Source organism: Erythrolamprus reginae, chromosome 9 (assembly GCF_031021105.1).
Source record: "Erythrolamprus reginae isolate rEryReg1 chromosome 9, rEryReg1.hap1, whole genome shotgun sequence".
In the NCBI taxonomy this organism is placed as follows: Eukaryota; Metazoa; Chordata; class Lepidosauria; order Squamata; family Dipsadidae; genus Erythrolamprus; species Erythrolamprus reginae.
The window spans coordinates 57,848,831-57,862,424 of NC_091958.1; the positions used below are offsets into that span (position 1 = coordinate 57,848,831).

At 66.6% G+C, this 13,594-nt stretch overlaps 1 protein-coding gene across 2 annotated transcripts; it reads left to right on the top strand.

Annotated features, from left to right (window-relative positions):
* Positions 1-152: 152 nt before the first annotated feature.
* On the top strand, positions 153-8,451 carry CLCN7 (chloride voltage-gated channel 7). Of its 2 annotated transcripts, none has more exons than XM_070761519.1 (25): positions 153-336; positions 1,033-1,104; positions 1,192-1,263; positions 1,385-1,450; positions 1,658-1,790; positions 1,990-2,099; positions 2,181-2,261; positions 2,475-2,537; positions 2,761-2,844; positions 2,981-3,074; positions 3,181-3,245; positions 3,345-3,461; positions 3,685-3,739; positions 4,009-4,069; positions 4,240-4,378; positions 4,480-4,573; positions 5,445-5,614; positions 5,741-5,792; positions 6,094-6,221; positions 6,469-6,554; positions 6,739-6,871; positions 7,181-7,240; positions 7,330-7,506; positions 7,620-7,700; positions 7,815-8,451. In XM_070761519.1, exons 1-25 carry the CDS (start codon positions 235-237, stop codon positions 7,899-7,901), a joined length of 2,382 nt encoding a protein of 793 aa, XP_070617620.1. In that variant the 5' UTR covers positions 153-234; the 3' UTR covers positions 7,902-8,451. The 2 variants fall into 2 exon arrangements, with proteins under 2 accessions (XP_070617620.1, XP_070617619.1); XM_070761518.1 differs by having other exon boundaries at positions 182-336; positions 1,000-1,104.
* The last annotated feature ends 5,143 nt before the right edge of the window (positions 8,452-13,594 follow it).

Below are 13,594 nucleotides of genomic sequence, written 5' to 3' on the forward strand. Positions count from 1 at the left end.
CCATCGGAGACGTCGGACGGGGGGAGGGAGGGAGGGCGGGGTCCGCGCGCTCCGCTGCCCCCGAGGAAGGAGCCTCCCGACCGGCTGCGAAGGGCGTTCGGGGCCGGGCCGAGCGAGGCGGCGGGACTCCATCTCCCGTCATGCTCCGGGGCGGGCGAGGCGGCGGGTCACGTGCCCGGCCAGCTGCGGGAGATCACGTGACTGCTCCCGAGTCTGCCGGCCTGCGGAGCGGCGATGGCGAATGTGGCGACGCGCGTGTCGTGGTCCGGCCGGCCGGGCGAGGCGGAGGGCCGGGAGGGCGAGACCACCCCGCTGCTGAACGGCACGGGCGGGCAGGTGAGGCGGGCGGGGCCGGCGGGGGGGGCGTTTCCGAGGGGTCCCTGAGCGTGTGCAGAGCGCCCCCGACGCCCCCTCGGCCCGGCCGGACTCCCAGCGCGGGCCTCCCCAGCGGGCGGAGGGCGGAGGGCTGTGGGATGCCGGCGGCCGCGATGAAGCCAGGAAGCCGCGGCCCTGCTGAGAGCCCCGTGGGGCAGCGCCGGGGGGGGGAGCGGGGCGAGGGGGGGCGCTCTCCGGGGGCGCCCAAAGGGGGAGACTGGCCCGGCCGACCCTCGGCCCGACACCGCCCCCCGCCACACTTGTCAGGGCCGCGTCCCTCTGCTGCCCGAAGCAGCGCAGCGCCTCTCCCGCCCCCTCCGCCCCCTCCCCCCGTTGGACACCCCCCCACTCACCCAGGGGGGGCACACAGGCTGCCCAGGAGGGGCCGGGAGCCCGATGCCCCCCCGCCCCGTGACTCCTCTGCCCTTCCTTCTTCCCGGCCCCCCCTGCGGCAGAATGGGGCTTTCCCCCCCCCCGCCCCCTGGAAGGTCACCCGCTCAGGGCTGAAAGGGGAAGCTGGGATGATGGCTGATGCAGCTGCACACTGGTGGCGAGAAAGGGCCCTGCTGCCGGCCGAGCGGCTGGGCTTCCCGGGGTCAAGCGTCTCTGCCCGGCGTCTTCCAGCCCAAGCGCCAGAGACCTGTCCTGCCCCCACAGCTCAGCCCGTCCCCGTCTTCCTCGCAATTTGGCCGCCTGAGCAACGTGGATCTCGGGGACCACGAGAGTTCGGTGAGTGGGCCTGCTGGGGGGAGGGGTGGGGGGTCAGCGGCATGGGGCTCCGTCCAGGGGCCTTGACCCACTTCTGGTCCCTTGCAGGAAACGGAGGCCCCTCGGCCCCTCCCCAGTGAGATTCCACACAACCACAAGCTCCTCTCCCTCAAGTACGAAGTGAGTGGCCCTCGGTGCTCTGGGGAGGCCGGGTGCTGAGTTTGGGTCGCGGTGGAAAGGGTGGGGGCCGGGGGGCGGACTTCCTCTGAAGGGCTCCTCTGCCTCTTGGCCCCCCCTGCAGAGTTTGGACTATGACAACTGCGAGAACCAGCTTTTCCTGGAGGAGGAGAAGAGGATCAACCACACCGTGAGTCCCTCTCTGCTGTGGCCCAAATGCAGCTGTGACTGCGGGGCCCCTGGTTCTCGTCCGCTCTGCCGGACAGAGGGGGGTGGGGCGCAGAGGGTGGGGCCGAAGCCTTGGCAGGGTGTCAGGCCAGAACAAGGAGGGGGCCTTGCTGTGCCCACGGGGAGGGGGGGCGCTGGGGTCTGACCACTTGCCCCTCCCATCCTGCAGGCGTTCCGAACTGTGGAAATCCAGCGCTGGTTCATCTGTGCCGTGATCGGCATCCTGACCGGCCTGGTCGCCTGCTTCATTGACATCACGGTGGAGGTCTTGGCAGGGGTCAAGTACAAGCTGGTCAAGGGCAGTATCCTTTGGGGCACAGGGGGCAGTCGTGGGGGGGAGCAGGGGGCGGGTCCAGCCTCACCACCCAGGGGATGCCGTGTGTGTGTGTGTGTGTGTGTGTGTGTGCAGGGGGGGGGGCCTTCAGCTGGCCCACAGAGGTGGGGGCCTGACCGATAGGAGCCCCGACGCAGGTGGTTTCACCCTGAGCTCCCACTGCCCAGACATCGACTCCTTCACGGAGACCGGGCGCCTGTCCTTCGCGCTGCTCCTCTGGGCCGCCCTTAATGCAGGCTTCGTGGTGGCCGGCTCCGTCCTGGTCGCCTTCCTGGAGGTGAGGCCTGGCCGGGCTCGGTTCGCGGGGGGGGGGGGGGGCCCGATTGGGCCACCCTGACCAAGTGCGTTGTCTCCGCAGCCCGTGGCCGCCGGCAGTGGCATCCCCCAGATCAAATGCTACCTGAACGGAGTCAAGATCCCCCACGTGGTCCGGCTGAAGGTCAGGGCCCAGGCGCGGGGGTCTCGCATGGGCACACAGGCTGACTGCCCAGCTTTGGGGAGGGAGGGCGGGCAGCCGCTTGGGGGCTTTGGCAGGGAGGAGGGTCCCTTTTCGGGGGCAGGAATCCTTCGGGCAAGGACAGGGGGTTGGGGGTCTTTGGGCGGTCCGACATCTCCCCCCTGACTCGTGGCCCCCGGTGTGCCCCCCTTGCAGACCCTGGTGGTGAAAGTCTGTGGGGTGATCTTCTCCGTGGTTGGAGGCCTGGCAGTGGGGAAGGTAAAGGGGGAGGGGAGGCCCTGCTGAGTTGATACTGGGTGGGGGGTCCTGACATCCCTTCCCCCACCCACTGAGCTGGGTGAACTGGTGCCTCCCATTGGGCTGGACAGGCCCAGAAGGGAGCGGGGGGGGATGGAGACGGCTGAGAGGAACGCCCATTTGGGGGGGAGGGACCCTTCCCCCGCCCGAAAGCCCCTCTGACCGGCCTGTGCTCTGCTTACAGGAGGGGCCGATGATCCACTCGGGGGCGGTCATCGCAGCCGGCATCTCTCAGGGCCGCTCCACTTCCTTGAAGAGGGACTTCAGGGTCAGTAGCAGGGCTGGAGGGGGGGGGGGTTGTGGGGGGGTCTGGCCCGAGGAAGCTGGCCTGGGGGCTCCGTCCAGGAAGAAAAGGCCGGGAGTCTCCGGCCTGCACCCAAACGCCTTGTTTTGTCGGCTGGCAGATGTTTGAGTATTTCCGGAGGGACACGGAGAAGCGGGACTTTGTCTCGGCCGGAGCTGCCGCGGGCGTCTCGGCTGCCTTTGGGGCCCCTGTCGGTGAGGCCCCTCCCTTCCCCCTCCCCGAGGGGCCCAGGAAGAGCAGGGCTGCTGGGCCTGGGGAAAGGGCGCCTGCTCAGCCGTGGCCCCCTGCCCTCCTCTGCAGGCGGGGTCCTCTTCAGCTTGGAGGAAGGCGCCTCCTTTTGGAACCAGTTCCTGACCTGGCGGATTGTAAGTGCTGGGGAGAGGGGAGGGGGCTGCGGCCAGAGGTCCAGGCTGCCCCTCCCCCCTTGGGCCTTGCTGCTGCCCATCCCCTCTCTCCCCCTGCAGTTCTTTGCCTCCATGATCTCCACCTTCACCCTCAACTCCATCCTCAGCGTCTACAAGGGGAACCCCCTGGACCTCTCCAGCCCCGGCCTCATCAACTTCGGCAGGTTCGACTCCGAGGTAGGGGACCCCCCCAGCCATCGCCCCCCAGCTGGGCCTGCCTGGCCTCCCTTCGTTTCAGGGGGAAAGACGCCCGGGCAGTGCCAGGCCATTGGTGGCGCCCGTTTGCGAGATGGGTGGAGCCCCCGAGGGTCTTGGGGGGGGCAGTTGCGCTGGGGGGGGGGCAGTGCCAGGCAGCTGTTGGGGCCTTGGCCTCCCTCCCTCTCTCTCTCCCCTGTTCCAGAAAATGGGCTACACCTTCCAAGAAATCCCCATCTTCATCTTCATTGGAGTGTTGGGTAAGCAGCGCTCTTGGCAACCCGGAGGGAGGGGCCCTTTGGGGGGAGAGCCACCCCCACCCCCCACCGGCCCTGGGGCTGAGCCTCCCTTGACAGCCTCTGGAGCCCCCAGCAAGCAGAGGGGGGGGGGGCGTCTGTCAGTGCTGCTCTGGCCCCACTCCTGCTTCCTCCCCCCCGTCTGCCTTGCTGAGCCCCACGGCTGGGATGGGCTGCCCCACCTCTGCCCAGCGCCCCTCTCCTGACCGGCCCCCGTCTGCCTCCCGCTGCAGGGGGGATCCTGGGTGCCCTCTTCAACGCTCTGAACTATTGGCTGACGATGTTCCGCATCAGGTGAGATTGATTGATTGATTGATTGGGGGTTTTATGCCACCCTTCTTAGACTCCAGTTAGCGGTAGCACTTTTGAAGACAGCCAGCCTATTGCCAAAATCCTGGCGGCCCCCCCAGCCCGCCCCCTCCCCCAACTCCCCCTGACCGGCCCTTTGCCCCTCCCTCCGCCAGGTACATCCACCGCCCGTGCCTGCAGGTGGTGGAGGCGGTGCTGGTGGGGGCCGTGACAGCCGCCATCGCCTTCGTCCTCATCTACAGCTCCACCGACTGCCAGCCACTGCAGGACAACAGCATGGCCTACCCTCTGCAGGTGGGGGGGCAGGCAGCAAAGAAGGGGGCGGGGGGGAGGTGTCCTCTTGGGCTCTGAGGCCCCGGCAGAGTGAGTGACCGGCTCCTGCTCTTCCTCCCCAGCTCTTCTGCCCTGATGGGCAGTACAACTCCATGGCCGCGGCCTTCTTCAACACCCCCGAGAAGAGCGTGGTGCGCCTCTTCCACGACCCCCCAGGTCAGCCGCCCCTCAGCTGTCGCGGGGCCCAGGGAGGGGCTTTCAGCCACAGCTTCCCAGCCACGGGGGCTGCTCGGCACGGCCCCCCAAGTCTTCCACAGTTGTGCCAGGGCCCAGCTCACCCCCCCCTCCCCGCTTCCCTTGGCCTGAATAATAATAATAATACTTTATTACTCCGCCCTTGTCCGGAGACTCGCTGCAGCTCACAACAAGAATAAAAACAGTATAAGTACAACCCTAATAATTAAAACTATGGCTAAAACCCATTACCTTAAAAAACAAGCAATAGTACACAATCAATCCATCTTACAATCATAACATTTAATGGTCAGAGAAGAAGGGGGCATGGGCTATTTTCCCCACGCCTGGCGACCTAGGTGGGTCTTAAGGCTCTTGAGAAAGGCGGGGAGGGTGGGGACAGTACGAATCTCCGGGGGGAACTAGTGCCAGAGGGCCGGGGTCGCCACAGAGAAGGACCCACCAGATGACATTGTCTGGTCAACGGGACCGGGAGAACTGGTGCACCAGGCGGACCTGGGCAAACGCCTCCTCGCCACAGCCAAAAGGTCATCTTCTAAAGTCAGCTGTGGATCGAGGAGGATGCCCAAGTTGCGGACCCTCTCCGAGGGGGTCAAAAATTCCCCCCCACACCGGGTAATGGACGGACAGATGGGATTGTCCTTGGGAGGTAGAACCTACAGCCACTCCGTCTTGTCAGGGTTGAGTCTGAGCCTGTTGACACCCACCCAGACCCCAACAGCCTCCAGGCACATCACTTCCACAGCTTCGCCGAGTGGACACGGGGTGGAGATGTTCAACTGGGTGTCATCCGCGCACTCACACAGCGGTCTTGTGTGTCGTCCCGCCCCAGGCACCTATGACCCCATGACCCTGGGCCTGTTCACCCTGGTGTACTTCTTCCTGGCCTGCTGGACGTACGGGCTGACCGTGTCCGCAGGCGTCTTCATCCCTTCGCTGCTGATCGGGGCTGCCTGGGGCCGTCTCTTTGGCATCTCCTTGTCCTACATCCCCAACGGCCTGGTAAGCCAGGACCCCTCCCCTCCCACGGAGTGGGCGGAGGGCCAGGGCTCAGCAGTGACTGGTGGGGGTGGGGCTGACGGGAGAGCCCACTGGCCCCCTACCACCTGCTTCCTCTCCGGCTTCCAGATCAGGCCGGACCCAGGGAAGTATGCGTTGATGGGAGCTGCAGCCCAGCTGGGTGAGTGGGGGGCACTTGGGCCCCTTTGCAAGGCCATGGGGGGGGGCTGGCCGTGGGTCAGCAGAGTCTGACCCAGAGTCCAGCTCTGAATATGTGTGTGTGTGTGTGTGTGTGTGTGCGCATGCAGGGGGGGAGAGAAGCCCCCTTGGGACCTTTGGGGGAGCAGAGCCAGGAGGGGGGGGGTCCATCTGGGCAAGGCAGGGCCTTCCTGGCTGCCGGTGGGCAGAGGGGCCACTGTGGTGTCCCTTCTTGGGGGAGGGAGGAGACGTGAGACCGGGGGGGGGGGTGTCTCTTGTTCCAGGGGGCATCGTGCGGATGACGCTGAGCCTGACGGTCATCATGATGGAGGCCACGGGCAACGTCACCTACGGCTTCCCCATCATGCTAGTCCTCATGACGGCCAAGATTGTGGGGGACTTCTTTGTGGAGGTGAGGGTGCCCCCCCATTCCGAAGGGCTCTGGTTGGAGGCAGGGTGAGAGGCCCAGAAGCCTTCAACCCCCCCAGGCCCCTCCCCCGTGACATGACTCAGGCCGGGCCTGCTGTGACTCAGTTTCCCCTCCAACTGCCGGCCCAGGTTCTCCTCCCACTGAAGGGATTCTTATCCCGGAAAGCTTGGGGGCTCCCCCTGCCTGTGCCCCCCCCCTGCGTGGCCTCACTGTCTCCTCCCCCTTCCAGGGCCTGTACGACATGCATATCCAGCTCCAGAGTGTCCCCTTCCTGCACTGGGAGGCCCCGGTCACTTCGCACTCTTTCACGGCCACGTAAGCTGACCCGTCCCCCCAGCAGCCCCGCCCCTGAGCAGGGAGAGTCTGGGAGAGGCCGAGGGGGCAGGGAGACCCCCTCCCACCCCTCCTCCCACGGGATCCCTGGGGGGGCCTGCCCCCCTTTTGCCCTCCAGTGCCCCCCCTGGGCTGAGCCTGGGCTCCACTCCCTCCCTCCCTCTAGCCAGGTGATGAGCACCCCGGTCACCTGCTTGCGCCAGAGTGAGAAAGTGGGCACCGTGGTGGACATCCTGAGTGACGCGGCTTCCAGCCACAATGGCTTCCCGGTGGTGGAGAGCAGCCCGGGCAGCCACCAGGTGGGCAAGGGGTTGGCGGGGGCTGCCACCCCAGGTGGGTGGAGGAGGGGGGTGGAGGAGGGGGGTGGGGGGGCCCTTGGAGACCCCCAGGGGGCCCCGGCTGCTGAGACCTGGGGCTTTGCCTCCGAAAGCCCCCCCCCAGGGGTTGTGACCCAGAGCAGTGTTTGGCCAAGAAGAATGCTGGGTGGGGGAGGGGGGGGCAGAAGCCCAGCCCCCAGGACCGCAGGGCCCCCAGCACCAGCCGAGGGCCGGGATGAGCCCCCCAAACTCTGTCGTCACCCAGGAATCCCCCCCTCTCTCCCCTTGCAGACGATGGGCCTGCGGGGCCTGATCCTGCGCTCTCAACTGATTGTGCTCCTGAAGCACAAGGTGGGTGTGGGTGTGTGGGGGCGGGGGGGTAGGGAGTTTGGCCAGGTGCCCCCCCTCCGAGGACGCTGCTGCCCGTCTCCCTGCTGCAGGTCTTTGTGGAGCGGGCCAGCCTGTCCCTGCGGCAGCGGCGGCTGAAGCTGAAGGACTTCCGGGACGCCTACCCGCGCTTCCCCCCCATCCAGTCCATCCACGTCTCCCAGGACGAGCGGGAGTGCATGATGGACCTGACGGAGTTCATGAACCCCTCGCCCTACGCGGTGCCCCAGGTGAAGGGAGGGGCCGCTCTGCCTCTGGGCGGCCACAGGAGGGGGGAGGCCTGGGAGGGGCCGGAGGAGGCTCCCACCTGCAGCTGACCAGCAGGCCGGGCTTCCCCTTCCAGGAGGCCTCCCTCCCGAGGGTCTTCAAGCTCTTCCGAGCGCTGGGATTGCGCCACCTGGTGGTCGTGGACAATCAGAACCAGGTAGGGCCCCTGCTCTGCTCCTTCCAAGGGGGGGGGAGAGAAAGCGCCTCCTCCATTTTGTGTGGGGGGGGGCTGCTTACCCAGCCTGAGCCTGTGCCCCCCCTTGCCTTGTAGGTGGTGGGGCTGGTCACGCGGAAGGATTTGGCCCGCTACCGGCTGGGGAAGAAGGGCATCGAGGAGATGCTTGTGTCCAAGACGTGACTCTGCTGGGCTGCCCAGGACTCGAGTGGAGCGCAGGGGACCCGGACTGCCCCCCCCACGGCCCCTTTCCGTGCTATGGGCGGGGTGGGGGCCGCAGGGGCCCGAGAGTGGCCAGGGCAGGCAGGGCAGCGGCTTCCTGGCCTTGGTGTGGCTTTCGTCTGTCTTTCACGCACTCACGGGTTCTCGGCATGCTTTCCTCGCCCCCCCCACCGACTGTGCCTTCCAAGCCCCCCCTCGGGCAGCAGCCACCTGAAGCCGGTCCAGCGCCCGCCTGCTTTGGCTCCCTTCCCCCCAGTGGGTGGGTGGGGGCTGGGGAGAGGGACGGGTCACCCCGAGACTTGCTCTTTCCCAGCTTCCCTCCCTGTGGTTGAAAGGGACCAAGCAAAGGGGTCCTTGTTGCCCCCCCCCAGACATCCAGAGGAGGGGGGGGCTCCGGCTCCACCCTTCGCTCTGCCCTGCCAGGCCCTCGGCACTTCGCTCCCCTCTACAGCACCTGCACCTGTACCTCAAGTCCTTTTTTGTGCTAAAATAAAAACGTATGAGGCTTTTCTCCCTTTGGCTCCTGGGTCTCCTCGTTTGCCCGGCTGTGGGGGGGGGGGGAAGGGGGCCAGGACGGAAAACGGAGCCCAGTGGGGAGGCTGAGGGGCCGGGAGGAGGTGTGTGGAGCACCATCCCCTCCAGCCAAGCCTCAGCTCCCCAGCACCAAGGCCCGGTCTCTTGGCAACGGCACCCACAGGGGGCCCATTGTGACCCCCTCCCCGGCAGCAGCCCTGCCCCCCCCCCAGGGGAAGAAGAGATGGAGGGCAGTCGCAGCCGGCTGGGTGGGGCATGAGGTCCGGCTATGCTGCCCTGGTGCTGGGCTCCCTGGTGCTGCAGAAGGACCTCAGTGGGGGCCCCTCCCTCCGCACCCGGACGCCCCGGGAAGCCGATGGCCGCGAGGGGCCCGGGGGCTTCTGCCCAGAGGGGGGGCTGCTGTCCCAGTTCCAGCACCTGCTCTGCTCCCACGGCTTCTGCTGGGTCTGGGAGACGAGCTGGGGCCTCCCGGTGGCCGTGGCTGCCCTGCTCCTGCTCTGGCTGGGCTTCGAGCTCTGGACCTGCCGCTGCCTGGCCCGGTGGCAAGCCCAGCTCAGGCCGCCCGTCGCCCCCGAGAGCCACACGGCCCAACCCGGCCCTCCTCCCTTGGTAAAGAGGCGGCTCGGCTTACAGCGCCCTCTGGGGCAGCCCCCAACCCCCTGCTCTGGGCCCAGCCCTGTAAGTGGCCCCAAAAGCTAAAGGGGAAGCAGGGAGACCCCCCCCATGATTACAAACGTGTGTGAGAGAGCGCTTTGGGGGTGGGGATGTGGGTCAAAGTAGACACACACCACATTCAGCTTCCGGGGTGCAACGGCCAGCAAGAAGCCAAGGGGGCAGACTGCCTGGGACCACGGAGGGGGATCTGTGTGGGCCTGGCTGCAGAGGGAGGGGCCACAGACAGGGCAGCATCGGTTACAATACAACATGAGGCAAGAAACCCAAACGGTTACATTCAGCCTGTTCTGGAGAACCACTAGCAGAAATTTGGAGTAATTTGGAGAACTGGCCAATGGCTGGGCTCCTGAGTGGGGAGGGGGAGGGGATTTTGTGGTCTCCTCCCCCTGCCACGCCCACAGAAGGGTAGGTCCCAGCCACAGGACCCTCTCCCTCCATTCAGAAAGCATCTTATAGAGGGAAGGAAGGAAGCGAAGCCAGCATCAAGCGCCCCCTCCCCTTGGCCCAGAGGAGACCTGGTGGGTCAAGGTGGCCCCCAGAAGGCCCTTGTGGGAGACGGCCAGAGCGCAGGTGCCAACTCAGCCAAGCCCTCCCCAGAGCCCCCTGGTGGCACCCGAGGGGCAGAGGCCACCCTCAAAGCAGCTGGACAGGAAGCTGCCAGGCCAGAAGCCTCTGTGCTTCCAGGAGGGGGGGGCGGGGGGGCTTGTCCTCTACCCTCGGACTGAAGCAGGAGAGCTGCCAAAGCGGGAGGGGCCGACCTGCTCCTTTTGACCTTGGTGTGATTTCCGTCCTCAAAGGATGGAAGCTAGAATGCACGTTCACCTGGAGAACATTTGAAACCCACTAAGGTTCTCCCCCCACCCCCACCCCCCTTGCAGCCGGACGCAGAGCGTGAGGAAGAAGAAGAAGAGGAGAAAGACTTTCCAGCCACACAAGCAAAACGTACGTTTACTCCAACTTCCTCTTTCCCTGCTGTAGGCCTGGGTGTCCCCCCCCCCCCCCCGTGGCACGACCTCCAAGCTCCCCAGGGGTGGGGTGGGGGCTGTGGGCGAAGGGAGCCAGAACCTGCCCCGGTCTTTCCCAGCTCCGGGAGAGCTCCCTGCTGGGCTGCCCTGGGGGGGACGCGGGGGGCTCGGGTTGGAGACTTTGCAAAGGCCGCATCCTCGGTTCTCTTCTGCCTGTGGGAGGGTCAAGGCAGCTGGAGGGGGGGTTGGGAAATATTTTGATTGAAAGTCCATCCCAAATCTTCCTTTTCCTCTGTTATAGACTCCGGCTGCATTTGTGGGAGGCAACCGGCATCCGATTTTGGACGGTGGGTGAAATCTCTCTTTGCAGGAGGGTCTCTGCTAATGCCCCCCCCGCCCCCCATGGCAGGGAACCTCCTTGGTGGGGGGGGGGGGCTGGGGGAGGCTCAGTGGGGCTGGCCAGGAAGGCTCACCTATCTGGGCATCACAAGAGCGATCCAGAGAAGGCCCAAGGGGGAAGATTTCCCAACAGGTAGCAATGGAGTGACACCTGTCGTGATTGCCTCTATCAACGGAGTCGCCTGGAAGTGGGAACGCTCTTTTCTCGCCTGGCAGCCTAGGAAAGCCCCGCCTTCCCCCTTTTATTTCCACAGTGATGAGCGGCCTCGCCAGGGGAACAGACACCCACAGGAGCCACCCCAAAGGCCACAAAGCAGCGGCAGCAGCGTGGGTCAAGAGGAGAGCCTGCCTCCTCCATTCAGGGGCCCCGTGGTCCTGCCAAAGCCCTCCTCTTCCTCCTCCTCCTCCTCCTGCTTGGCGCTCCTGAAACACTGGGATTGGTCCTGCCGGGTGGCCACGCCCCCTTCCTCCAACACCTCCGACAGCAGCGGCTCCGCCTCCTCTTCCCTGGACTCCGAAGACCTCTGTCTCCTGAAGAAGAGGAGACCGCGTGGGCCGCCATTTATCCCCTTGCTCCCAGAAAGGCTTCCCGAAATAGAAGGCCCACCGCCGCCGCGTCCGGAGATTCCTCCCGAAATCAAGGGCCCCCCGCCGGCCTCCTTTGCACAGATACACATTGTCCAGAGCTCCACTTTCGACAAGGAGGATGGGGTCATCCTGGTAGAGAAGTCTCTCGAAATCCGCATGGGGCCCCTGCCGGCCCCTGGCCCCCTCCCCAGGTTGGGGGCCGGGGACACAGAGGAGGCGGAAGAGAAGCCCCCGCCTCTCCCCTGGCTGGACCACATGGCCATCCAGTCTCTGGACTTCAGGGTGAAGGAGCAGAAAGAGGAGCGGGCCAGGCCGGCCGAGGAGCCCGCCCCGAAACCCCCCCCGGACCAAGAGGAGGAGCCCCCCCCTCCACCGAGAGAGACCGCCGGCCCCGCTGAGGGCCCCCCGCCTGTCCACTCGGAGGACGTCCCGAGCGTCCTGAGGGGGATGGACGAGAAGAGCCGGGCCGTCCTGGAGTTCCACGTCAAGAAGAAGATGGTGCAGAGGCGTTGTGGGGTCCCCACCGTGGTCCTCAACTCCGTGCAGCTCTTCCAGCCCCCCGGGAGAAAATCCTTCCGTGGGGATCTGAGGAGCAGGAGGATGCAGAACCTCTGGCTGGTCCCGGTCGAGGCCGGAGCCCCCGCCGGCCCCCCTGCAGCCCTCCTGCCCGGAAGCGCCCGGCCCGTCTACGGGAGACTTTCCCGGGAGCCTCCGAGGGCCGAAGGGCCCCACGCTCCCCACAAAGCGAAGCCGGAGGGACTCGGCCGGGGGGGCCTCCTGGACCCCCGGGAGAAGCCCAGGGGGCCCCACGGAAGCCGCGGCAGAGACGTCCTCCGCTCGGTGGAGCCAGAAAAGCTCCGGAAGCTTCTTTTCCATTTGACGGTGAAGATGGTGGAGATCCAGAAGGGAGCCCTCCCCGAGATGGTGGAGGCCGCCCTGCGCGCCTTCAGCATCCTCTCCGTGAAGCCCCTGCCCAGGGGGATCCGCCTGGGCAACAAGGTCTCCCGGCCCAAGCACCTGGCGCTGGGCTTTGTGCCCCCGGAGGCCCTCTGCCTCATCGACCTCAACATCAGCCACAAGTTCATGGTCTTCACCTGGGGGATCCCACCCCCCCACTTGGAGCCCCCAGGCCAGGCCAGCTCGGGCCTCTCCAAGGCCACCCAGTCTCCCAGCGGCCCCCAGGCGGCCCCCGTGCCCCGGAAGGCCCCCCTGCTGGTCCTGAAGGCGCCTCGGAAGGGCCCCCCCGCGTCGGAGGAGATCCTCCTGATCCAGAAGCCCCCAGCACCCCACAGACGCCCCCTGCCGCCTGCAGAGGAGCCCCAGGACCTGCACTTCCGAGACCTCTTTCAGCAGAGCAGCCCGGCCCCCCCCAGCGCTGCCCCCAAGCGGGCCCAGCCCCCGCCCAGGCCCCTCCCCGCCCTGGAAGCAGGACCAGCCCACGAAGGGCCCCAGCTCAAGCAAGCACCTCTCGCCCTGCCCAGTGCCAAGGGCCAGGGGGCAGCTGGCAAAGGCAGTCCCGGCCCCCGGCCAGAAGCACCAGCGGAGCCGACGATGACGGAGGGCAAAACGGGGAGTCTGCAAGCTGCAAAGTTGCAGGAGGAGCCACAACAAGAAGGACCTGCGGATCTCCCAGCCGCCCTCAAGGCAGGCGAAGAGGCAGGCAGCCAGAAAGGGGGGCAGCCACAGGGGCCCCCGGAGGATGAGCTGCCTCAGGGGGGGGCTCTTCTGGCCACCCTAAAGAAGGAAGGAAGGCCAGGGAGCCCCAAAGAGGCAGACAAGCAGGCAGAGCCTGGCAGGGCTTTCCCTGCAGCGGCCCCGGGGAAGGAGGCAAGCCAGAGAGACGAGGGCAGCCTACTGGAAGGGACCAGGCCCACCCCAGCAGGGACTGAGGGCAAAGCAGGTGGGACGCCACAGGCGGAGCTGGAAGGAAGTCAGCAGTACAGGGCCCTCCCTGCAGCGGCCCCAGGAAAGGAGGCAAGCCAGAAAACTGAGGGGGGACAACTGGAAGGTACCAGGCCCACCCCAGCAGGGACCGGGGGCAAAGCAGATGGGACGCCACAGGCAGAGATGGAAGTAAGCCAACAGTACAGGGCCCTCCCTGCAGCGGCCCCAGGAAAAGAGGCAAGCCAGAAAACCGAGGGGGGACAACTGGAAGGGACCAGGCCCACCCCAGCAGGGACCGAGGGCAAAGCAGATGGGACGCCACAGGCAGAGATGGAAGTAAGCCAACAGTACAGGGCCCTCCCTGCAGCGGCCCCAGGAAAGGAGGCAAGCCAGAAAACCGAGGGGGGACAACTGGAAGGGACCAGGCCCACCCCAGCAGGGACCGGGGGCAAAGCAGGTGGGATGCCACAGGCGGAGCTGGAAGGAAGCCAGCAGTACAGGGCTCTTCCTGCAGCGGCCCCAGGAAAGGAGGCAAGCCAGAGAGATGAGGGGGGCCAAGAGGGGGGCCAGCTGGAAGGGACCAGGCCCACCTCAGCAGGGACCGGGGGC